Here is a 25,511-nt window from a genome sequence, read left to right on the forward strand (position 1 = left end):
TAGTGAGAAAAACAATACTGAAGTGCTTAATATGGACGAAGAGTTTGTTGATTCAAGAAGGCCAACGAAAAAGACCAACATAAGCAACTTGCATCACTATAAGGTAGATAGTTTCTACACTGTCTTAGATATGAAACTTCAAGAGTTCAATGATCGATTTGACGAGGTAAGTTTTGAAATACTTGTTTGCATTGCATCCTTAAGTCCGGTGGATTCTTTTGGTCAATTTAATAAATCAATGTTGGTGAGAATGGCTAAGCTTTATCCAGATGACTTTAGTTTTGCGGAGCGTGTATCTCTTGATCATCAACTTGACATCTATCTTGTTAATGTGCAAAGAGATGAAAGGTTTTCTAATCTCAAAGGTCTTGGTGATCTAGTTCGTGTGATGGTGGAGACAAAGAAACATATTTCTCATTCTTTGGTTTATCGACTTTTGAAGGTAGCCTTGATTCTACCTGTTGCAACTGCAATTGTTGAAAGATGTTTTTCTGCAATGAACATTGTGAAGACAACATCGCGTAATCATATTTGTGATACATTTTTTAGTGATTGTCTAGTTTGCTTTATTGAAAAACAAGTATTTGACACTGTGACAAACGAAACAGTGATTAAGTGTTTCCAATGCATGAGTGAGCGTAAGACTCATCTTTAGAATGAACTTTTGTAATAACATTTTTTTAATATAATAAATATGTTTTTTGAAAAAAATATTTTGAGTGATGACACCAATGAATTACTTTTCTGCCTCCGCTATTGGCTAGGAGAGTTGTACATGTGGGCCCATACTCAACTTCATCTACCATCTTTCGTACATGCGGTGGCAGACCCAAGATAAAAATTTAGGGAGGTCAATTACAGGGAAAAAATATTAATTTTTCATATTGGTAGTTCAAACTTGGATATGGGGAGGTCAACAGTGCAGAATTTACCTTCTTTGCTAATGAACTTTTACGTAATTACATGTAAAAATACTATTTATTTAGTTTACCCAGGTCAGGTGACCCACCTTCTTACATGTGACACTTTCCCATAGATTTTGATTCAAGAATAATAATTTACAATAGAAAAATAATAATAAATATGATTTTTCTTTATGCAAAGTTGTTTTAGGCTTAACAAAATGATAAATATGAACTTAGTTTTATTTTATTAATAATTTAGTATTAGTAACTTTTTTTTTGTCAAATTTAGTATTAGTAACTAACCTTTCATATATCCTACTATATTAATTGAGAAGTACAAATATGAAACTAACCTTAAAATGTGTAAAAATTACATTCAATTACCATTAGAAAAACTTAATTAAGATTAATTGGGGACACATAAAATAAAATAAATTATAGAAACGTAAAAAAAAAATCTATTAGAATCAAAACTAATCCGTCCTTAAAAAAAATTAACAGCTAAATATTTTAAAAATCTAATCGAATAAAATCTATATAACCACAATTTTTATTAACAAAAAAACCTTTCCAGCACAGGTTAAGATTTTTATCAAATTAAAATCTAATCAAATAAAATATATAACAGTTTGCTTAGATTTTAAAAATTAATAAACAAAAAATAAAATATATACAGATATAGTATCTTATCTATTTTAAAAAGTTATATTTTTCTTTTAGTCACAGTTCTTTAGAAAAATAAAACTAAGTTGAGAGTTAAATAAATTCAATGCTTGAAAGTGCTTATTATAGACAAAAGGAGGGGGGGGGGGGGGGGGGGAAGCCACAGAAAAAAAAACAATGAATGTTGTTTTCAAAAAAGTTTTTCAGAATCTTCACTAACTATATTTAGTTGCTCTTTTTACATGTCAGTTATATCGTTTTACTTACTTCACAACTATAGCAAGAATTGCGTTTAATTGACAAAGGTTTAAACAATTTTGTTCATTACATGCAAATGTTTTATTGACAGGTTTTCAATAAACATTTTTAAAATTCAAAATTTTAATATAAATAACATAATAACAAATTAAATTGTTACAAATTTTCATCAAAAAAAAACTCAGCCCGCGATTTTCTGCGGGTTAGTACCTAGTATGTACTATTAAAGTAGAAGTACTCATGGACCAACTTTTGGACCATGACTTTGTTTTGGTAGTTTTTAAATAAAAAATTTAGTAATCAATAATTATTCATACATTAGTATATCATTGAAATAAAATTCTCTAACCTTTCAAATTAAGTCGAATACGCGCGGATCGTTTAATACCCGATTACTTGACCCGATTATCTCTTCAAATATATTTATTATGTATTAAATCCACCATATTTTTGCCTAAACCTTAATCGGTTAGAATATTTAATTAAGAAAACATATATATAAGAATTAAATAAGGAAAAAGTTTAAATACATAATAAATCAAATCAAATCTTATTCTTTAAAAATATTTTAGGAAAAAAAGAAAAAGAAAAGAAAAGGAAAATAAAGTTAATATTTGTGCATATTTTTACTCAGAGTTTTAGGCACAAATAAATAAATCCAGTTTAATTTTGAAAAAAAAATTAAATTACTTTAAAATGTATTTTAAAATAGTAAAGTATTTATTATTTCCTTAATAATATACAGTTAATTAATATATAAGATATGTGAAATTAATAAAAATCAATTCAAATATATTTTAATGGATATATAAAATATATCTATAATCAACTTACTTGTAAATACTCACTAAAACACAAGATATGCAAGAAATATCTTTAAAAAGATCTTATGTAACTCCCACCCAATTGTTGTTGACAAAACAAAAAATCTTATGTAACTAATATATTTTGTAATCATAAATAAAAGTAATATATATTTATGAAAATAAAATATTTCATGGATTACATTTGTTGTTTAAGAATAATTATAAAAAATAATTTTTAAAAAACAAAAAAAGAAACAAAGAAATTTCAATTTATATTTGTATTTCTAAATAGTAATTACCCTAAAATAAGTATTTAAAACTCTAAAATTCAATAATTACAATTGGTTGACTATATTGTATTACTATATATTTATGCAAAATTAAATATTAATAAGTAGTTATTAATATATTTACTATGAACAAATCTTCTATTGGAGAAGGTAATAGATTATTTTTAAAAAAAATGTGAGAAAAGCATAAAATTTAGTTATGTTCTTACCTAAAAATTTTGGACGATAAAAATTTTCTAATAGTTAATTATTTTAAAGATAACAGTTATGGGTTATAAAAAATTTTACGGGTAAGGACAAGATGAAACAAGACGGGACAGGACAAGACAAGATGAGACGAGATATCTTTGCCATTCTAAAATAGTTATGTGTAGGTTATATACATGCAATAGTCCAAACTAAAACCAAATTAAAATCTGATATTTGGATTTAACACCTTTAAGCATACCGCTATCACTTAAAACTGCAAAACGATCATTGTATATCTGTTGTCATGCAATGGTTCAACAATCTCTAAACAACGTACTTATCTAAATATCTTTTAACATTTACCATGTAAGTAAACAAAATATACTACTTAACACTATTTAAAATTTCGAAATTATAAAAAACACATAAGCCAAAATATTTTATGCATTCAAAATATACATAAATTAATTACAACATGTATCATCCCGTGCTGTAGCACGGGGTATTACCTAGTTCTATATTATTCTACAAAACAAAACAAACAATCAAATATTTTATATATTATCCAATAAAAAAAGACATTTAAATTATAAAGTGTAGAAATTATAAGAAGAAAAAAATATTATTCTGTTTTTGACAAAAAAAAAAATATTATTCTGTATTGTAGCATGGGTCAAAAAACAAAATGATAAATTAATTAGTAACAAAATTAAATAATCGAGAATTTTAAAACCTAATACAATAAATTGAATATTACTAAAATACAAATAAAAAAATTTGTAACCTAGTAGTATATGACAATAATACATGTTTAGTTTAAAAGATTGAGGAAATTGATTATGAAATTCTAATTTCCAAATAAGAGAAACAAAAATGGATATAAAATTCTCTTATTAAAGAAGACTATTCTTTCCTAATTTAATATTTTAACTATCTGAGGGCATCTGAAGTGTTTTTGGATCCGACACTACAAAATTCTTACCCTTGTTCCTGACAATGTTTTTTGGGACAATTTGAAAACTATACTATATTTGAAAATTAATTTAATTATATTGTATTTAGTTTAATTTAATTTGTAACCAAGGACAAAATAGTCATTTAGTTCAGCCCATAAGGGTACATTTCAAAGACTTAAAAGATTTAGTATAGAATTCAAATTACCTATTAAGATTGAGGTATGTATTCTAATTTTTTCATGTTTTTTTCAAGAGCTTGCTACTTGCTTTTAGAATAATATAGTAATGGAAAAACATCAAGAAGTTGTACTAATGTGGAAGCATGCATTTGCACAGTTCCAAATACATCCCATAGTATCATCATTTTCATCATAAGACAATCGACAAATTCTATGGATTCTTCTCTACACTTAGCATTAAAAATCGCCATGTCCGTACGTCTTTTTCTAACAAATACTTTCAAAGCTCTATAACAATGGGTTTGCAACTACACTCTCTTGAACCAGTTGAGTAACAACTTGATGCTTCCTTGTGTCATACAAGGTTTCCTGAGGAACTTGTTTTTCACAAAATATTTCACCATGGCTCCCAAATCGTAGTGTTGTCAACAAGATCAGGGGTTTCCTTTTTTCTGCCTCGTTTTGGCAAAGTCAGATGAGATATCTACCAACTACTGGTTATTGCTTGGAAAAAGAAGTATATCTAGACTTATTGTAATTATTGTGTCGGCAATGTAACCTAAAACTGAGATTACGAGCTACGCTTTCAACAAGCTAAGTTGAAAATGGTTGAAGTAACGGCTATTGGAATTACTCTTCACTAATATGGACCTCTTTGGACCATTAATAAATGTAACTGGGAAAGATGGTCCTCTGACTCTTAGGTCCCAAATGGCAATACAATTCAAGTGTGATAGTAATTTGAGTATGTGTGAGATGTGATTTTTGGTAGAGACTCGATTGGTTAATATTATGAATGATAACACGATAGTGATCAAGAGTAAATAACTCAACTGGTAAAGATTTTGAGCAAAATCTTAGAGGTCCCCGGTTCAAGTGGTTCTTGGGACGATACCTTATAACCTGCTATGGTCTCGAGTCTGAGGAGATTTACGGAACTAGCCCCATAAGCTCGTAGTTATTTTAAAAAAGAAGATAACACGATAGTGATGCAATTACATATCTTTTTGGTGTTTAACCTATTTGAAAGAATTTTTCCAAAGATACAAATATATAAACTAGCCCAAAATTGGAGAAGCTTTGCTATGTTTTCTTGTGGTCGGGTTCTAATCTGAATCCAAAAAAAGGCCAAACTGTAGTGGGAAGCGGTCTGTAAGCCATGCTGGGAGGGAGGGCTTGGTCTTCGTAGCTTGCGAGAGGCAAATGATGTGTGTTGCCTAAAGTTGGTCTGGCGGATACTCTCTCATGGTCGGTCTCTCTGGGTCCAACGTGTTGAACGTTATTTGCTGCGGGGACGGTCGTTATGGGTGGTTCAGGAGAACACGGGAACAGGCTCTTGGATTTGGAGGAAGATCTTAAAATACAGAGCTGTTGCCCAACAGTTCTGTAAGGTGGAGGTGGGGAATGGGTTGCAGACATCTTTTTGGTTCGATAACTGGTCCTCTTTGGGCAGGTTGGTGGATGTGACAGGGTCTCGAGGGGTTATTAATCTGGGGATAAGTCGATCAATGTCAGTGGCAGTGGCCTGGTCGACTAGGAGACGACGGATACCTCGTCTTCCACATCTCCTCTCGATAGTGGATATACTACGGTCGCAGTTTCAACAGAGAACAGAGCAGCCTGATCTCATGTTGTGGAAAGGGAAGAACGACATATACAATGCGGAGTTCTCTACGGCGGACACTTGGAATCATATTCGGTCCACCTATGCTGAGGTTTCATGGCACCGAGCGGTGTGGTTCACTCATGCCACTCCAAAGTATACTTTCTGCACACGGTTAGCGGCTCATGACAAATTGGCCAGATGGGATCGAATGCTAAGGTAAAACACTGGGGCTACTGGGACCTGTGTTTTCTGCCAGCAAAGTGTCGAAACTAGATCACATCTATTCTTACCCTGTGTTTTCTCTTCTGAAGTGTGGGATGCGACGGCAAAGGGGGTGACTTTTTTATCTGACACACGCCTTGATCGACTGGGCAGCTTTTTAACACATTATACTTTTCAAATTACGGTGTACACCATCTGGAGAGAACGCAACGGACGACGGCATGGCCAACCTGCTAACACTTCAGGACAATTGATCAAATGGATTGATCGTCAGGTGGGGGATCAGATTCTGTCCATCCAGTGAACAGGAGATAGGAGGTTTGACAATGGCCTTCGGGCTTGGTTCCAAACTAGACTTTGATCTTGTTTTCTCTTTGATTATGTAATCTCTTTCAGCTCAACTATTCAAACACTAGCTGCACTTGTTGTAACAAAGCTATTTTTTTTTTTGAATATAATTTAACATTAAATTCAAAAAAAAAAAAAAATAGTCAAAATCAATCCCAACTATTTGCCAAACGCTTTTTCATACATAAACTTCAACACCTTGTGAATAATAACCTGAACTGTATTATAATTCAAATTTGCTACCTGAACTATATCAAATATTGTCAATTTTAACATATGCTCGAACGGTGTTAAGTCAGAGTTTAACGGTGCTGAGTTAGACGACTTGTGGCATCCATGTGGCATTGGGACTTACCAAAACTAAGTCATTTGGTCATTTTTAGGTGTGTTGTGGCAAAAAATGGAGTATTAAAGTCCGTTTTCGAGTGTGTTGGAGACTTCATTTTTGGCCATTTCTTACAACAACACACCCAAAAATGACCAAAACGATGTAGTTTTGGTAAGTCCTATTTCTACGTGGATGTCATGTATCGTTTGATTCAACACCGTTAAACTTTCACAGAACACTGTTTGAAGAGACGTTCAAATTGCAATATTTTGTATAATTTATGTTGCAAATTTAAATTTTAATACAGTTCAGGTTGTTATTTGCAGGGTGTTGAAGTTTATGTATGAAAAAGCGTTTGGCAAATAGTTGAGGTTGATTTTGGCTGTTTCTCAGAAAGTAGATACTACAACTTCCAACAGTATTCCTCGGCCTTCAGAAGGAAATTACCTTGAAGATCGTCCGTATTCCGCGAGTCCTTAACCTTGAAGCCAATTTTAGTATTATTATTATTTTGATAGGGATGTGATGTGAATATCATATAAAATGAAAATGAGGTTTTACAATAGTGTTTAACCTATAAGCGTAAACTTGCCAAAAAAAAAAAAATGAAAAACAAGGTTTACAACCAACTTGTTGAGTGTCAATCAACAAAAATCATCGAATCCAACGAACCATAAGGTTCCGGAAAAGCTTACGAACCGGTCGGTTGGTATTGTGTTCCGTATCTCTTTGAAAATAACAGAAGGAGGTATAGTGACCTCTAGATTTGATAAACAGCAGCTTGGGCCACTATTTCCGGAGAATTTGGAGCTGAATCTGATTTCATCTTTGTCCAGGCAATAAGAGAAGACCAAGTTTAGAATATGCAAGGCGATAATGAAGCCTAATATTCAACACTCTTCTTATGTTTCGACTATACAAGACAATGGGCATGGTATACAAACATATGCAATTTTGTTATAAACCAACCTACACTGCTACACACATATACAAAGAACTGTCTAGGTCAACCAAGTTGAACTTCCACACAAAATAATTAAGTTCATGTATCAAACTACTATTAACTTCCACACAATTTAATTAAGTTCGTGTGCTTTTACGACTACATATTTCAAGTTTGTATACGTTAGAGGCAAAAATCAAATGCCTGAGAATAATTACATGCAAATAGTTAATTTATTAAACTTTTACAATTGGGCAAAATAAATTACTAATCGTAATATTGTATAATATAGAAACATGATGTAAAAACGATTAACTTATAACAAAGAATTGCTTCTACCGAGGTAAGAGTTGCACCAATAAGAAAATGCAAAAGAAATATATAACCAATGATTGCATATATATATATGTATATATATATATTTGCTAACTGATAATCATAGGATTTGGATAATATCGTAATTAATGTAATATAAACTGTGACCGTGACATGTGATCCTAGCAAAAGTTGAATTGATTACAGTAACACAAGTCTGAGATGTGGTAAGAGCATGTGCATTGGTTGGGACAAAAATTTGGTCCCTCAAATATATTAATTTTATTTTCAGAGTTTCTTAATTTTGGTATGAGCATTGGTGTCTCTCAATAGTTGGTCCCCTAAAAAAAAAAAATAATATTTTTAATTTCAAAAATTAATTATTTAAATTTATAAGTAAAAACATATTAAAGTTTTAATTAAAATAAAATATATAACATTGACATTAAAAAACATAAAAAAATTACAAAGTTATAAAAACTTGAAAAAAAAAACAAAACATACAAACCCAAACTGAGTTTTGATCGGATGCTCACACTTGAACACATATGTCGATCCAGTCATACATTATGACTCCAAGTTTGCAAATCTGAAGCAGAGATATAGGATTCAGGGACTTCCCATCCTCCGGCCTAACAAATTATATACACATTTTGGATTACAAATCGTTCGATATATAGCTAAGAGGGTCAAGAGAAGGAAGAGAAAACTCACTGTATTCCATCAATATATGTTCGAGTAGTCCCGTTTAATGCTCCTGACAATGATGTTAAACTCAACACCCAGTTCTCATTCGTGTTCTCATAACCCTCAAACATCTGAAATCAACAGAACATAAGCAAAGAAGTTCAATAACACAACCAAATCCCGCTCAATCAATTGATAAAGTCTATAAGCAATCTACCTTGTCAGCAAGCATTTGCTGCAACACACGAACAACTTGAGCACCAGCAGAGTGACCAACAAAGTGAATAGGATGATCTTCATTCCATTCTTGGTATTCCCCTAAAGTTAAAACCAACATTTCATCAGCTAAAGAGTGAATCTTTAAGTCTAGTCAAAAAATCAAACAAAGAGAACACATAGAAGTCCAAACCTTTTTCATAAAAACGACCAAATTGAGAGTGTCCACAAGCTTTACTGTGATCTTCTCCATAATCAACTAATCCACCTTTCAGATAATAAAACAATTCTCTTGCCCTACAAAAACACCAAACACATCCTTCATCAGCAAAATACACCCTAAGACTAAAATCTCATAACATAATCTGCAATGACAAATCCAATCAACAAACCAAAAAAAAACAAAACCCCTTCCAATGTGTGTAGAAGGAGAAGAATGTTTCAAACTTACTCCTTTCCCAAATCCGAAAATCCCATGAACCAAAACAATAGGAGGCAAAGCATTGACGTCTGTCGTCTTCTCTTGGTCAATTCGTTTGACTTCAATGTTGGCTTTGGGTTTGAAGATTGATTCAGTCAACGTCTGAGTAAGATCTCCGGCGACAGCGGAGCTGAATATGTAAAGCCCATATACCATATGAACAATAGAGCTAACTGATAGCTCTGCTACCTGTATAGCTGATACCATCAACGACGAAATCATCCTTTCTTAACAAAAACCCAAATCTTTCGTCTCTTTAACAATACCCAGAAGAAGCAAATCAAAATTAGGGAAAAAAAAACAGTCTTTTAAAAAACCCAGTAATCAAAATCTGATTGTTTTCACAAAGAAGATTGAACCAAATCCAAATTCTGATTCTACGGACAACCCAATAAGAAACTAATCTGAAAGAAAGAAAGAAGGAAGAAACCCTAGAAAAAACCCTAACAGAGGATGCTCTGTATCAACATTGAATCAAGATGATTCTTCTCTCTGTGAAAAAAATGGGTTTTTGTTGTTTTGGCTCACAAACACACACACATAAAGAGAGACGGATCCGTCGAGTTATTTTTCCTTTCACCCTACAAATAAAACAACATCCAATTACAGGTTCACACGTGTCTTGAGGGATGCATAAAAATTGTCCCATTTTAAGAAACGTTTCTTCGTATAATATGTAATTTCGATTTAAATTAAATGGTTTAATTATGTGGGACGCTTGAAGGACGATGCGATGCACATGGTCTAAGAGTTGGGAATCAAAGTACACCAAGTTGACTGCACAGTGATAACATATATTCTATTTTTCTCCATTATCACATTACAAGAAAATTGGGTTTTAATAGCACAGTAGTATAGCGTTTTTGGCAATAATGCTATCGTTAGTAGACCTTTAATTTTTAGATAGCGTTTATGTATATGTAAACGCTATGTTATATTATATTAAAAAATGAATAAATTTTTTGCCTATTTCGGGACTTTGTTTAATAGCAATACCAATTATTAAACGCTATGATAGTGTTAGGCGGTAAACTAAAAATTAGATCCCGCGACACTTAGAAAAATTTGGAGGCTATCTTTTCACTTCTCGACAAAAATCCCCAATTACCCACGAACCCTAAAATTTCATTTCTTCCCTCTCTCTTTTTTTGTTCGATTTTCACTGTCTATTTCCGAAATCCGACTTGTGTCCCACACAATTTTTACTCTCCCAACACAGATCTCCGACAATTTCACTCTCCGACACAGATCTTACTCAAAGTCTTTGCCAAATCGGATTGTCTCCCGAGTCTTTCCAGCTTCCCCTCGATCGATTGTGGTTTTATTTTTCTGGTAAATCTCACTCTTTTGTACGAAATCTCAGTTTTGTTCATTCTTTCGATCTAGGGTTTTATTGTTCTGATTCTTCTGATATGTTTCTAATTTGTTACTTTCGTTTTTTTGTCGGTCCATTTCAAGGAAAAGTGAAGACAATCTAGAAGGTATTTCACTCCAACTTGATTGTTCTAACATATCGGTCGATTTCGTTTTTTTGTTTTTTTTTTGTCGGTCGATTTCGTTCTTTTTTGTTGTGACTTAACGTGAGTGTATCTGATTACTTGTGTGCACATTTGGTCGGAGCTGTTGTAACATGGATAAAACTTGGGTCTGGTTACCAAGGTATTAACTTGAATGTTCTTCATCCATATCATTTCAGATTCGGGTTTCTTAGATTTTGTTTCTCTGATTACTTTTGTACGTTTCTTTATTACTTACAGGAATAGTCTTGAGTATGAGCTAGGAGCAACTAAATTTGTGTTTGATTCAGCAAGATGTTTGGGTAATCTATCAGATATGTTTTATCCTTGCGTTGACTGTCGCAATGTGGTTCATCAGTCAAATGAGACAGTGTTGGAGCATCTGGTTATTAGAGGGATGGATCTAAAGTACAAGAGAAGTAAATGTTGGAGTAAACATGGGGAGAAAAGGAATGAAAAGACAGCGGATGCTGATACATCTGAGTACGAGGCTTTTGAGTTGATTAGGACAGCTTTTAAGTCGAGTGAAGGCAAGAAATTGTCTGAGAATCACAGTGTAGAAGAGTTGGAGGGTATTGACAGTAAAGAGGAAATCGAGTTTAGAAAGAAGTTAGAGGATGCAGAAACTCCCTTATACTCGACGTGTGCTAACTACACAAAGGTTTCTGCAATCATGGCACTTTACCGGATAAAGGTCAAGAGTGGGATGTCAGAGAACTTTTTTGATCAGCTACTGACAATAGTACATGACATGCTACCTGGAGAGAATGTGCTGCCTACGTCTACGGATGAGATGAAGAGATTTTTGAAGGTTTTTGGTTTTGGTTATGATTCCATTCACGCCTGCATAAATGATTGTATCCTTTATCGAAAGCAATATGCGGAGTTAACAAGCTGTCCAAGATGTGCTGAATCAAGATGGGAAACAGATAATATAACCGGTGAGGAGAGGAAAGGGATTCCAGCAAAGGTGCTACGGTACTTTCCAATAAAAGATAGATTTAGGAGGATGTTTAGATCAAAACGGTTGGCTGAGGATTTGCGTTGGCACTTTACTAATGCTAGTGAAGATGGTACAATGCGGCATCTAGTGGACTCCTTGACTTGGATCCAGGTAAACGATAAATGGCCAGAGTTTGCTGGGGATGCTAGAAACCTTAGACTAGGAATTTCTACTGATGGGATGAATCCGTTCGCTATCCAAAACACCAAATACAGCACATGGCCGGTGTTCTTAGTCAATTACAATATGGCTCCAACGGAGTGTATGAAAGAAGAAAACATCATGTTGTCAATGTTGATACCTGGACCAACCGCACCAAGCAACAATATTGATATATATCTACAGCCGCTGATAGATGACCTAAAAGAGTTATGGAATGATGGTATGGAGGTTTATGACTCGTTTAAGCAGGAGAGTTTCACTCTAAGAGCTATATTGTTGTGGAGTATCACTGACTATCCAGCATTAGGTACATTATCTGGATGTAAAGTGAAAGGGAAGCAAGCGTGTATTGTCTGTGGGAAGGATACACCTCATAGGTGGTTAAAGTTCAGCCGCAAACATGTATATATGGGTAACAGGAAGCGTTTGAGACCTGGACATCCTTACAGACGTAAGAAAGGGTGGTTTGACAATACGGTGGAAGTTGGTACTGCAAATAGAATTCAGAGTGGAGCAGAAATACTTGAGAGCCTTAAAGATTTTAGGAATGAATTTGGTAGACCTTTAGATAAGAAAGGCAAGAGAAAAAGAGTTGAGGCAGATGTTGATGATGCAAGTTCAGCTGATGAATATGAAGAAGGCGATGATCAATGGCGGTGGAAAAAAAGATCAATCTTCTTTGACTTACCTTATTGGAAGGTTAGTAGAAATTAATAAATGAAATTTCAATTTGGTTCTTAAATTTAACTACTATAGTGTGTTTCTGATTTTCACTTGTTGAATGGATATTGCAGTATCTGCATGTGAGGCATAATATTGATGTCATGCACGTGGAAAAGAATATGTCTGATGCACTATTATCTATTCTAATGCATAGTGGAAAATCCAAGGATGGGTTGAAAGCAAGGAAAGATTTAGAAGACATTGGTATTCGAAGCAACTTACATGCGGAGATACGTGGGAAGAGAACCTACTTACCTCCAGCTGCGTATTGGCTTTCTAAGGAGGAGAAACGTAAATTGTGCAGAAGGTTATCCAAATTCAGAGGTCCTGATGGATATTGTGCCAACATCTCCAATTGTGTGTTAGTAGATCCTCCCAGCATTGGTGGTCTCAAGTCACATGACCATCATGTCATAATGCAGAACCTGTTTCCGGTGGTTTTGAGAGGTTTACTGCCTAAAGGACCTCGTATAGCAGTGAATCGAGTATGCAATTACTTCAACAGGCTGTGCCAACGTGTAATTGATCAAGAGAAGCTAATTACACTAGAATCAGAGTTCGTGGAAACAATGTGTCAGTTGGAGAGATACTTTCCACCATCTCTTTTTGACATTATGTTTCACCTGCCAATACACCTAGCAAGAGAAGCACGCTTGGGTGGCCCTGTACACTTCAGATGGATGTACCCTTTTGAGAGGTAATTTCTATGTTCTATATATTTAAGATGTTAAATAATCTTGTATGGCCATAATTATAATGAGTTTTCTTATGTACATGTAGATACATGAAGACACTAAAGGCATATGTGAAGAATTTTGCAAGGCCAGAAGCTTGTATGGCTGAAGGCTACTTGGCTGGTGAATGCCTTGCGTTTTGTTTAGAGTTTCTTCAGAAGTCTGTTCCAGTTGAAGAAACACTTGCTCGCAATGAAGATGTTGAGGTAGATGAACATGTCCTTGAAGGTCGACCACTGCAGAAAGCCACAGAAAAGATTCTCACAGATAAAGAGCGAGACATAGCTCATCGGTATATTCTCATGAATACAGCAGTCATGGAACCATATATTGAGTAAGGGTAAATTTGATTGAGTTTTATATTTACAATCTTGGACTTTTAGGAAATATGAGTCTAACTATGTGTAAAACAGGTTGCATTTGGAAGAACTGCAAGCTACAGATGCAAGATGCGCAAAGAATTCAACTCTATTATGGAAATATCATAACGAAAGGTTCCCACAGTGGATTAAAGAAAAGGTTAGAAGAATGTCAAATATCAATTTTTTAGTTATAAATTTGATTGTGGTTGTGTTCATGACAAATAATTGTTTTTTGTTAACTGTTAGATACCAAGTAACTCGAAGGACCATTCTAGTAGGCTGAGATGGCTTGCTTTTGGACCAAGACATATCGCTCAAACTTATAAGGGTTTTGTAGTAAACGGCCATCGCTTTCAAACAGATGATGTCAAGAGGAAGACTCAGAATAGTGGAGTAACTTATGAAGCATTCTCTATGTGTAGAGCTAGTTCTAAAGATACGAGACAAATGGCAGACATAGTAGCATTCTATGGAGTGATAAAGGAGATCGTATTGATGGACTACCACATGTTCCAGGTTCCATTATTTAGGTGTAGTTGGGCTAACAAAGGGAATGGAGTGAAAGAGGAAGACAGGTTCACACTTGTCAATCTCCATATGAATCAGACATCATTCTTAAATGATCCTTTCATTCTGGCATCGCAAGCTAAACAAGTTTTTTACTCCAGAGATGATGAGAACTCACCTTGGTATGTTGTTATGCGGGCACCACCAAGAGGGTACAACATGATGGACACAGTAGATGAGTTAGTTCCTGCACAATCATCAGTCCAGCCAATTGAAGATTTAGGAGATCATGAGACTGATGATGACAGTTTTTGTGTTAGGGATGATTGTGAAGGTGTTCTAGTATAAGATTTAATTAAAAACTTGATTGTGTTTCAGGTAACCAAAGACGATGAAACCTGTAGCTGATAAAGTAGTTTGTCGCAGTAAGCGCCAGGCGGGAGTTGATGTGAGTCCTGTATTATCCTTGAGGAAGAAGAAAAACAAGAAGGCTCATGTAACTGAAGGAGATAATAGTGCAGAGGAACCAGATCAGAGTGTTGAGATAATGCAAAATGTAACTGAAGGAGATAAGAACGCAGAGGAACCAGATGTTGGAGAAAGAGATGAGACTGAAGCAGAAGAAGACTCACCCCGTGTACAAGAATCTAACGCCTCTGAAACACAAACACAACAATCAGATAACATAAAGAAGAAGTCAAGAGGTCCAACGAGAATGCGCAAAGTGGCAAAGCATGATGACGATAAGGTGGATGTGGAGTTTAATGCTATGGGTGAGCATGTTGGCAGTGGATCAGTGACACTCTCCTCTTTCCTTGGTCCTCTTGTGAGAGAGCATGTGCCAGTACTGCTAGATGACTGGAGACATCTCGATGAAAGGACAAAAGACGTGATGTGGGAAGAAATTCAGGTAAGCTTGACTAAGTGTATATCTATCTATTAATAATCTGTAAATGATTTTAATGTTTTAAGTTGGCAATGTCTAACAGGTAAGGTTCAATTTGAAAGAAGATTGGCAAAAAGAAGCACTTTTAAGGCAAATGGGTGGGTTGTGGAGGGCTTCTAAATCTACGCTTTCTAGAAAAGTTCGAGCTACTAAAAGCAAGGTCAAATTACAGGAACTAAAGCCTAGCAACATCCAATGTGCATCAGCTTGGAACAGTTGGGTGAATAAATTGAATAGCAGAGCTTCTAAGGTTATTAAAAAACTTCCCATTGATTATTTAACTTTTTTTTTGTGTATATTACTTATGGCCATTTCTTTGTGTCAATAGGAGAAAAGTGAAAAATTCAGACGTATGAGGAAGGGTCAAATTCCTCACACCACCAGCCGCAAATGAATGGTTCGCTTAGCTCATGAGATGGTATGTGTGCTTCTATATTGAATTGGTTGGTTGTATGACTACTTGAGATATTATAGAATTGGTTGGTTGTACTTGTAGAAAAAAAAGAGTTCTGATCCTAGGAAAGTTACTAGAAGTAAGGTGTGGATAGCAGGACATACACATTCTGATGGAAGACCTGTGAGGGAAGAATTTGCAGAAACGATTGTAAGAATCACCAATCATAATGTTTGTTCTTTAAGTTATTTGAAAGTAGTTTATATATGTTGTGTATCAATTTTTATTTCAGGAAAAGATCAAGACAATTGATAGTGAAATGGACTCCACAACCACGGATAATGTTAGAGACGATGCCGTGAGTCAGGTACTTGGAAAAGACAAACCAGGAAGACTTAGGGGCATGGGCAGAGGCGCTACTGTTACCAAGATGGCATTCTTACAGACTAGAGACTCCCATGTCCAGAAGCTTGAAGCTACTCAAGCAGAATTACTTACCAAGATTGCAGATTTGGAGAATGTGGTCAGTAACTTAGCTGGTAAAAAGTTAACTATTTTAAACTGGTTCTGTCATGATGTGAAATTTTAGGATGTAATTTTGATTTAGATACCAACTTATATGGATGTTTTGGTTATCATGTCCTTGCAGAGTCATGATCCGGTTTCGCAGTCTGACTTAAGCGATGCTACCAAAGGAGGAATTAGGTGCCAGCTACTGGATTGGTGTTCGGCTAATGATGTGGTTGTTGGTGAAGGAGAATACTGTTCCAGTGAACCTACATATAAGATTGGTCGCATTCCATTGGGTCCTAATGCAGCAGCTGTAATTGTGAAGTATGCATCAATCCCAGAAGCATATATCTGGAGACCTACTCCAACCATTGTCTCCCTTAGTCAAGCTGTAGGAGGTAAAATCGCATGGCCCACTGACAAGATAATATTAGACGATGCCCTATCCCAACCTCCTACCACTGTTAGTGAAGAGGTAAATTATGACTGCTGTATTTCTCTCTAGAATAATGTGAATTAGATTATAATTTGACTGTATATTTTTTGCGACTCGTTAGCAAACGGATGCATCACTAGGAAGAGTTCACATCTTTGATTATTGGAATGGAAATGGGGATTTGATTGCTGAGGGTCTGTTGTTGTCAACTGATGCTAAACATTTGGTGAACGATATTGCACTAGGACCAAATGCTGCAGTTGTTAAGGTCCAGCTAGTGGTAAACCCGGATGCTTATTTATGGAGACCAATGCCTGAATTCTCAATCATGGGTGATGCACTAAATGAGACAATAGCATGGCCTATTGATAAGATAAACCTAATCCAAACACTTCCAACCGATGAATCAACCAGGAAATCAAGTCAGGTAAGTTTTTGCAACTAGTTTTTTTGCATGTCTGAATGGTTGAAACTTTGATTGCAATTGTTGATCTGATGATGTGTTATAATTTTTGGTTATAGAGTGCTAGTCCCAACACTGGTAGTAGCAGCAAATGTGCCAAACAGAAGTGTATTCTGTTGGATATTGATAACTCTGGGCAGAGAGTTGCCACCGGTCGTGTATCCTCAACTGATCCAGCAGAGAAGGTTCATTTCGTCCCTTTAGGTCCCAATGCTAGCAAGGTATGGGTAGAGGTTTCAAAGGTTGATGGTGCTAGAGTATGGAGAGCAAACTCTGAGGTTGAATTCATAGCTGATGCAGTCGGAACCACTGTGGCTTGGCCTAATGACAAGATTATATTCATTTGAGGCTGACACATTTGAATTTTATATAGTACTATGAACTTGTATCTTTAGAATGTCTGTGGCTTTGTAACATTCAATCTTATTGGATATTTTAAATTTCTATTAAACAAATCAAAATTTTTATCAATTAAAAAAAATAATATAATAAAAAAATAAATAATTAAAATAAATAATAATAAAATAAATGTAAACAATTACATTTATATAAATGCTATATTAATATTTAAAACAACAATTTGAAAACGCTGTTATAGAATATTTAATTGCAGACGCACAAACGCTATGGTAGCCGCGAATACGATAGCAGAACAAAAAAACGCTATATAAAGTGTCTGACCTATAATGACGGGCGCAGATATAGCGTTTGTTAAAACGCTATGATATTGATAGATAGCGTTATTCAGATGCTATTAAAACCCAATTTTCTTGTAGTGTCAATGATAGGTGGTAGTTCATATCATATGATGTATCCTGCAATCACTTATATTGATATACTATGTAGTAACCCGTGCTATAGCACGAGTCAAAATGTTTATTTTTTATTTTTTATTTTTTAATTTTTTTTTGTCAAACGGGTCATAATGTTTATTATGACTTGAAATTACTAATACAAAGTTATAGTCAAATTCAGATTTTTTTGCCGTTTTCACCAGGTCCTCAAATTAGTGTGTACTTCTTTTTGACATTTGATTACAGTTATCATGATATTGACATTGACATAGACCTCTTTCCATTCTTATATAATTAACTCTGGCCTCTATCCTCTCCTCAAGGGTATCTAATAACCAACTTTCTTCATTCTCCTGTAGTAGTTGTAGTATATGTAGTCTTAATATTTTGTTATTAGAAATTTGTAAATATTTTTAAAAATTATAAATTTTAAAGCTTGGAAAATTGGATTAAACCAAATTTCTAACGAATATAATGAATGTGCCTATTTATTGAACTTCTCTGATATTATATATAATTCATTCATGGTTAAATAATTAATAAAATATAGTAGTAGGGTTTGAAAGATAAAAAATATGTGAATCAAATTAAATAAACGAAACTCAACATGTCTATAAGCATGATAAAAAGTAATTTGTGGAGTACGTAAACAAAAATAAGGATTTAGAAATTTATTTGATAGGTGAAATTAAATAAGAAACCCTGCAAAACCAAAAAAAAATATATGATCAAATAATTTAATGGAAGAACAAATCTATTTAATTTAAAAGAATGGAAACAAAGTAAAAACAGAGTCTTACGAAGTTATGATCAGACTGGAAGTTATGCATTTTTGTGGATCAAATGTTTTGGAAAACCTCTTTGAAGACGACATTCCTTGTTTTCTTTTTAGGTTTTCTTTTTGGGTCAGTAATGAGAATTTTCAATCCTGATTTACTGCTTACACGGGACATGGCTACATATAGCTGGCCATGAGAGAAAACCGGTCTAGGCAAGTATAAACCAACATTTGAGAGAGACTGACCTTGACTTTTGTTGATAGTCATTGCAAAAGCAACGTTTATCGGAAATTGTCTACGTCTCATTTTGAAAGGCAAACGGGTATCTGATGGTATTAATACCATCCTTGGTAAAAGAACAATTTTACCCACTCTCGTACCTGTGATGATTCTTGCTTGTATAACATGATCAGCCATTTGTGTAATCTGTAGTCTTGTTCTATTCATTAGACCTCCATGAGCATCAATATTGCGTAACAACATGACTGGACAACCAATTTTCAAACGAAGAGCATGGTTTGGCACTCCTGCAATCCTAACTGAGTTTAGGAAATCCGGGCTATATGCAGGATTGTCTTTATTCCTTTTATCTGCAGGATCAATACTATCTGCACTTAAGTAAATCCTTTCCTCACCTGTAACAAAATCAACGATTGAAACAAAACTATGAATAATTGAATATACAAAATAAAGAAGCATCATATAGTATACAGTATATAGAGAATTTTTTGATTAAACTCTTACTAACCTTCTAAAATGGATATCATGTGGTCGTTTATAGTGTTGACATCATCATTTGTAGGACACAAAATAGCTCTGCTTTGAAAATAGCTGGAATCATTGGGAGTATGTAACGAATTACCATACACTGCATTAACGATCGATTCAATTGGAGAGTTTACTTATGTGATAAGCAATTCTTCTGGGATGTCAATATGAATAACTCCATCATCTGGCTCATTGAGTCTTCCTTCTCCAACATCAAGAATCCATTTCGAGAACTCTTCAATCTCCCTGGCTTCATTTGGAGTTATCTTTTGCAGCAACCTCATATTTCTTGTTAGCCTTAACACTTTACACTGATTCCAAAGGTAAGATGAGTTAACAATTTGTTCTCGACCAGCACCAACAATAACAGGAAGTATCTGACGGAAATCACCACCAAAAATAATGACCTTTCCTCCAAAAGGTTTATCTTCTGGATGACGCATTATATCTTTCAAACTTCTATCTAAAGTCTCAAAGCAGTATTTACTCATCATTGGAGCTTTGTCCCAAATAATCAACTTGGCTTCTTGGAATAATTCACCTAGATCAGAAGACCTTGACATTCTGCACATAGATGTATCATGAACTTCAAGAGGAATGCTAAACCTTGAATGAGCTGTTCTGCCACCTTCTAATAAAAGAGAGGCTATACCGCTAGAAGCAGTATTTAAAACGATTTCTCCATGATCCTTACAGCTGCAGATAAAACTTTCCAAAGGAATGTTTTACCAGTTCCACCAAAACCATATAAGAAAAATACTCCACCTTTATCTTTGATAACAGAGTTTATGATCTCATCATATATCTTCTTTTGCTCTTCAGTAAGCATATTTAACCACTCCAGATGATTCTTTTTTAAATCAGCTTGATTGATGAATCTACGCTCATCAGCTATTAACTGGTTTAAGACAGGAATATTGTCATTCTGTAACTGGAGCAGAGTCTTAAAAAACTCAAGTGAAGAACCATTTCTTTTCAACTGTTTGTTTATCTCTTGTAGACAAAAGATTCTTCATCACTCAATGTAAGCTCTGTAAAATAAGATTTGTTAATTTATATACTACATCTAACATACTTTTTTTTAAAAATGTATCTTAAAAAGATAGTAAATGTAATGAGCCTGGTCGTTTTAATTCTTCTCTTTTACGCCTTAATATGTCCTCAGATAACATAGTCCAAGTTTCTTCCTACACAATATGAGGAGCACTTAGCACGGCGGACAGAAGCATCCTCACAAACATTTTACGAGCGAACTTTGCAGAACACATGAAGTGTGCTTCTTTGATACCTTCAATATATTCTTTGTCATCATCTAACAAACCAAGAGCATAACATGCTTCACTATACGATTTGTGTATGACACCATTCACAGTTTTAATGTGATCAAAACTGGTAGGACCTCTGACTGAATTGAGAAGGACCCTCAAATGATATGCATCGTCTATTGTCGGAGGAACGTATTTAATTCTCCCTATAGCAAATGCTCTTGTTTTTCTTCTGAAAAAAACTTTCTCCTTCCCATCCCATATAAACTTGCTTGGTATTTCTTCGTATAATAACTTTCTAGCTTCTTCATCACGCTTATTAAGTTCAAATAAAGCGAGAAACTGAGATTCATCAAGAGAGTCACGATCCATGACATCCTGTGCAGACTCACCTTCCCGAAAATAAATAGGATGTTTGCCTTCCTCATGGAAAGTGAGTGGAACAATAGCGGTTTGCCTATAATGTATTGGGTAAGCTAAAATCGTCCACATACCCTCACACGCAGATACATATCTTCAAAAGAGGGAAAGAAGCTGATTTAGAATGAATTTTATAAACACAAATTGAACTGTTTGAATACAATTTATTTACCTGCCATCGAAGTAATCTTGTATTTCGTCTTTTGATGCTGGCGTATTCTCATTTTGAAGATTCTTCTGACCTTCTTCAGTTCCTTTTTTTTTATGAGGTTCAACAATGACACCAACTCGATCATTACCTTTATGAACATACTTAAATAAGTACTTCATTGAACCTGTTTGGTTGCACCACTCCACATTTATATGAGCATGATATTTAAGCAACAAAAACCGATTGTAAGGGACAACATATCGGTTATCACATTTTAAACCATTCTTCTCGATAAAACGCTCATCATTTCTTCTTCTAAACCGGGTAACCTTCTTTGTCAATGCTGGTGGTTTTAACATTCTGTTTTGGGTAAAATTTTGAACAGCTACCTTCTTCCATGCAAGGAGATGATGGGTAAGCAGCACCACATGGACGATGAATCATACATTCTGATATTATATTGTAGAGTTCTGGATCTGTTTCCTTATCTGGAATTTCAGCACAAATCAACTTGTCAATTTCGTCTGCAGTAGGAAACTTGCATTTGGAATCCATCCACACTATAATATGAGCATGCGGAAGACCCCTTTTTTGAAACTCTACCGTGTACATAGCTGCAAAATAGTAAGATGTCTTGTTATATATTAATATGTAATGTTATAAAAGAAAGTGTAAATGTTTAATTAAAAATGAAAAAAGGTTAAAGAATTAAAACCTGAAACTGTTTTCCCAAAAATATTTTTTCTTGTGATGTCACCCATTAGATTCTCAAGCTTGATCTTGAATATTTTGCAAATGGTGTCTGGCCTATCTTCAGCCTTTAGCTTCCTCTCATTCACAAATCTTACAATTTCAGGCCACTTAGGATTGCATGTGAATGTAATAAAGAGGTCTGGAAACCCAAACTTCTTACATGTAGCCATTGCATCAAGGTAGCTCTGCCTCATATACCTTGGTCCTCCAGTAAAAGAAGCAGGTAGCATGAAAGAGTCTCCTTGATTGTTTAAATTGTCGTCTCCAGCTTCGGCTGCTTTCCTCAAATCTTCCTTGTATGTTCTTGGAATTTTCTTTTGGTTTTTTTTAAAATATCTTAGCCTATTTGTTTCGATCATGGTATAGGCATCGACAATAAACTGTTTTAGTAAACGCTTTGATCTTAGAAGGGTGTGATTCTCAATTTTCCTTTCTTGAAGCCTATACGCAAACCACTGCCTCATACTTACATCCTTCTGAGTTTTTTTATTTGAATTCTTTTTCTTTGACTGTTTCTTTGATTTCCTTCCTCTTGTTATCTTTGTCTTCTTAATACCAAGTCTGTAGCCATCTTCTCCTCTTGGAAACAGCAAAGGATACTGTAAGGCTAGATATGCGACATGGCATTCATGAATTCTTAGTAATTTTCCACTTCTTTTTTGAAGGACGATATCTCTTTTATCCATATTCGCATCAATATCTCCTGTAATCAGTGCAGCAACTTCAGAGGCCGTAGGGATGTTGTATTCCCTACCATCAGTTTTGCGACTTGAGATAATCCTCATATGGAAGTTTGATTTTTCTTTCTCCATATCAAAGCTATCTCTAGCCATTCTAAAAGCTTTTACATGAGGATTAACATCGTCCAACAATTTAATGAAGCTTTCCACAAGGTCTGGCCTGAATTTTTTCTTCCTATCGACTTTGAGTTCACGGCCTTCTTTGCTGCATTTTTAAAAAAATATCTCATTAGCAACTTTTGGACCAGTAAATTATAAGATATATAATAGTCCATTAAAAAAGAATAATTCTCTGGTTTTATTACCTCATAATATTCACTCTATTTTGGACTTCATTTTGAGTGTCAACAATATAAAGCTGTTGAAACTTTGCATAATCACCAGCCTTTGGTTTTAAAGAACCCATCAAATGATAGTTTTCACCTTGCAAAGCAAACATGGATGGGCCACGTCCTTTTTTAACAGAACGATCTACCTTGTCACCCAAAGATGTAAAAAAGAAAACCATGTTGTAAGGTCTACTATTCTCCTGGAAGTGACGTGACAAATCATCTTTATTTGTTAGTAGATTCCATAACATTTCTGGAGACTCTTTTAGCATAGGTAGAACAATTTGTCCTTTCATACAACATCCAGTATAGATTGGATTATTAGTTCTTACTGTCCTCCGCAACCTCTCTCCATACCAAAAATTGCACCACAATGAGGACAACTATATTCAGGATCACCATCATCTGCATATCCTGCAAATATTTAATGTATCATCCCCAACTTTCAAATTTTTCTTGTTTATAAATATACTTAAAGTATAACCAATAAAACTATACCTGCCCATAAATTAATTGTCTTATTTGTAGTAATAGTTGCGGTTCCGAAAACTTTTTTAAAACTTGCCTCAAACATCGTCAGCATATCGTAACGTAGTTTAGCATCATTAGCAGATGAAAGTTGTGGTGTAATTTGATCAACAACATGTTCATCATCATCAGCATATTCAGATGATGATGAGTCATCTTCTCCTTGACTAATACAATAAAACACCTGATCATCATATTCTTCTTCAATATTTGCAAAACATGGATTGATTATTTTCATATATAAATGTCTAACAATAGATAATAGACTTTTATTATTGGATGAAGAAATTATACCGCTATCTGAGTCAACCTGCTCATATTCATTGTCTTCATCTTCGTCTAAATTTGTCATTTTAGAAACGCTTGAAACCTTTCTTCTAAAAATATTGTTTTTTTATGCTTGAGTGGACACTCGATCTGTGTATAAATGTGGAGTTAATAAAAATTGGAAAAACTTTCAGATAGTTAAAATAATGGGTTACACATATTACAAATAACCTCTAGTTATAGTGCTATCTGGACTGATCTCTTCCTGAGCTGAGTGTTTGTTATTCCTTTCCGGTATATTAGTAACATCTGAAAGTTTTGGATTGTACCGGTAATTCTTTGCATGATAACTCTGATAGTTATTTGGAACCAGTTTGTCTATAAGTTATAAGGTTTGAAATAATTAGTTTTCTATATAATAAAAAAATAAAAATAATTATAAAAATATGTTAGATTAATAGACCTGATGGAGTTGATGTTCTTCGTCCCACTTTTGCTATAGAGTCAACTATGGGAGTGGTAGATGAGTGAATCCTTGTGTTGGAAGTTTGTTTCCACGTCCATTTTTCCAAATTGGGCTTACTTCCAGAAGAAAAAAAATAATTGGCACGGGTATTCAAAATGTAATGATCATAGTAATAAGAAGTTGACTAATAATCTTAATTTAAAAAATGAATTTTAGATTTTTTAAAATTACCATTAAAAATATTACAGCGACTCTCTTTGTTACATATGCCTTCATTTGAAAAGGTGGAAGATGGTGTCCTATAATCTACACCTAAATCACAAAATTAAAAATATGCTGGGATTTAGTTTGTGAAGTTAATATAGTTTATATATTGAATAAATAAAAATGTAAATAAGAAATTGAGATGAACAATACCAGAAGGTGTGTTACTTGTACTTGGAGAAGAAAGTACGTGAGAAGATGGCCGATTAGTAATATCATTTAGAACTCTACCAGAAACAGAATTAATATTGACTATAGTCTGAGGCGTCTTTGAAACTGTAACTGGACTTTGGACTTGATTTTTCGTGGATACTTTACGATTTTTTGGGTCGCCTTCTTTTACTTGAATACGATTCAATTCATCATTTTTCCTCTTCTTCATCGTCAACAACTAAGCAAAAGAAAAAACACTGATTGATTGTTTTTTCAGAGGTATCTTCGTAGCACTAATGAGAGAACGCTTAATGAGGGATAGTAAAAATATTTCAAAGGTTAATCACAAAATTATGTGACATTATATATAGTCATAACTACTAGAGAATATTTACGAAATCTTTTAAGGTTCGTATATATATATATATATATATATATATGATAATTTATATGTTAAGACTTTCAAGGTTTGTTTTAAATGTAAGTTTACATATATAAACATATATTAAATTGTAATTCAAATCAAGAAATTATATTTGGGTTGAAAATAACGATTATAAAGCCGTAATTAATGGTTCACAATTACAACAACTTATTGAACAACTTATACTAATCAAAAGGAAACTTAAGGATTTGATAAAATTTTGTAACAAACAATCTGGCTGTTACACTGATTCATTAGAAT

General features: G+C 34.1%; 3 protein-coding genes and 1 pseudogene across 4 annotated transcripts; 2 read left to right on the forward strand and 2 right to left on the reverse strand.

Annotated features, from left to right (window-relative positions):
* Positions 1-31: 31 nt before the first annotated feature.
* LOC147930855 (uncharacterized) lies at positions 32-6,203 on the forward strand. The gene is made up of 3 exons (XM_087477059.1): positions 32-348; positions 5,700-6,068; positions 6,164-6,203. Exons 1-3 carry the CDS (start codon positions 32-34, stop codon positions 6,201-6,203), a joined length of 726 nt encoding a protein of 241 aa, XP_087333185.1.
* A 2,218-nt stretch (positions 6,204-8,421) lies between these two features.
* LOC104732464 (uncharacterized) lies at positions 8,422-9,981 on the reverse strand. The gene is made up of 5 exons (XM_087477987.1): positions 9,363-9,981; positions 9,105-9,208; positions 8,913-9,013; positions 8,723-8,826; positions 8,422-8,640 (listed from the first exon to the last, which is right to left on the reverse strand). The coding sequence occupies exons 1-5, from the start codon at positions 9,413-9,415 to the stop codon at positions 8,541-8,543; spliced, it is 462 nt and encodes a 153-aa protein (XP_087334113.1). The 5' UTR covers positions 9,416-9,981; the 3' UTR covers positions 8,422-8,540.
* Positions 9,982-11,022: 1,041 nt separating this feature from the next.
* Positions 11,023-17,512, forward strand: LOC104733759 (uncharacterized). 2 transcript variants are annotated; one of them, XM_087479494.1, is made up of 10 exons: positions 11,023-11,051; positions 11,150-12,773; positions 12,869-13,494; positions 13,578-13,865; positions 13,945-14,050; positions 16,033-16,304; positions 16,392-16,713; positions 16,756-16,761; positions 16,808-17,113; positions 17,209-17,512. In XM_087479494.1, exons 1-10 carry the CDS (start codon positions 11,023-11,025, stop codon positions 17,494-17,496), a joined length of 3,867 nt encoding a protein of 1,288 aa, XP_087335620.1. In that variant the 3' UTR covers positions 17,497-17,512. The 2 variants fall into 2 exon arrangements, with proteins under 2 accessions (XP_087335620.1, XP_087335621.1); XM_087479495.1 differs by lacking the exons at positions 16,033-16,304; positions 16,392-16,713; positions 16,756-16,761; positions 16,808-17,113; positions 17,209-17,512 and adding an exon at positions 14,140-14,748.
* A 1,270-nt stretch (positions 17,513-18,782) lies between these two features.
* On the reverse strand, positions 18,783-24,028 carry LOC104733757 (uncharacterized; annotated as a pseudogene).
* Positions 24,029-25,511: the final 1,483 nt, after the last annotated feature.

The sequence above is a fragment of the Camelina sativa genome, chromosome 12 (assembly GCF_030686135.1).
Source record: "Camelina sativa cultivar CO46 ecotype springtype chromosome 12, ASM3068613v1".
NCBI classification, from domain to species: Eukaryota; Viridiplantae; Streptophyta; class Magnoliopsida; order Brassicales; family Brassicaceae; genus Camelina; species Camelina sativa.

Excerpts from the sequence above, each read along its gene's own strand:
- LOC147930855 (XM_087477059.1), top strand. The coding sequence starts at position 32 with ATGGACGAAGAGTTTGTTGATTCAAGAAGGCCAACGAAAAAGACCAAC. Across the intron at positions 349-5,699 it reads AATGTGCAAAGAGATGAAAG|GTTGGTGGATGTGACAGGGT; the intron begins GTTTTCTAATCT and ends CTCTTTGGGCAG. Across the intron at positions 6,069-6,163 it reads AGATGGGATCGAATGCTAAG|TGTGGGATGCGACGGCAAAG; the intron begins GTAAAACACTGG and ends TCTCTTCTGAAG.
- LOC104732464 (XM_087477987.1), bottom strand. The coding sequence starts at position 9,415 with ATGCTTTGCCTCCTATTGTTTTGGTTCATGGGATTTTCGGATTTGGGA. Across the intron at positions 9,209-9,362 it reads TTTTCGGATTTGGGAAAGGA|GGCAAGAGAATTGTTTTATT; the intron begins GTAAGTTTGAAA and ends GTGTTTTTGTAG. Across the intron at positions 8,641-8,722 it reads ACATATATTGATGGAATACA|GCCGGAGGATGGGAAGTCCC; the intron begins GTGAGTTTTCTC and ends ATAATTTGTTAG.
- LOC104733759 (XM_087479494.1), top strand. The coding sequence starts at position 11,023 with ATGGATAAAACTTGGGTCTGGTTACCAAG. Across the intron at positions 12,774-12,868 it reads TTGACTTACCTTATTGGAAG|TATCTGCATGTGAGGCATAA; the intron begins GTTAGTAGAAAT and ends TGGATATTGCAG. Across the intron at positions 13,866-13,944 it reads GTCATGGAACCATATATTGA|GTTGCATTTGGAAGAACTGC; the intron begins GTAAGGGTAAAT and ends TGTGTAAAACAG.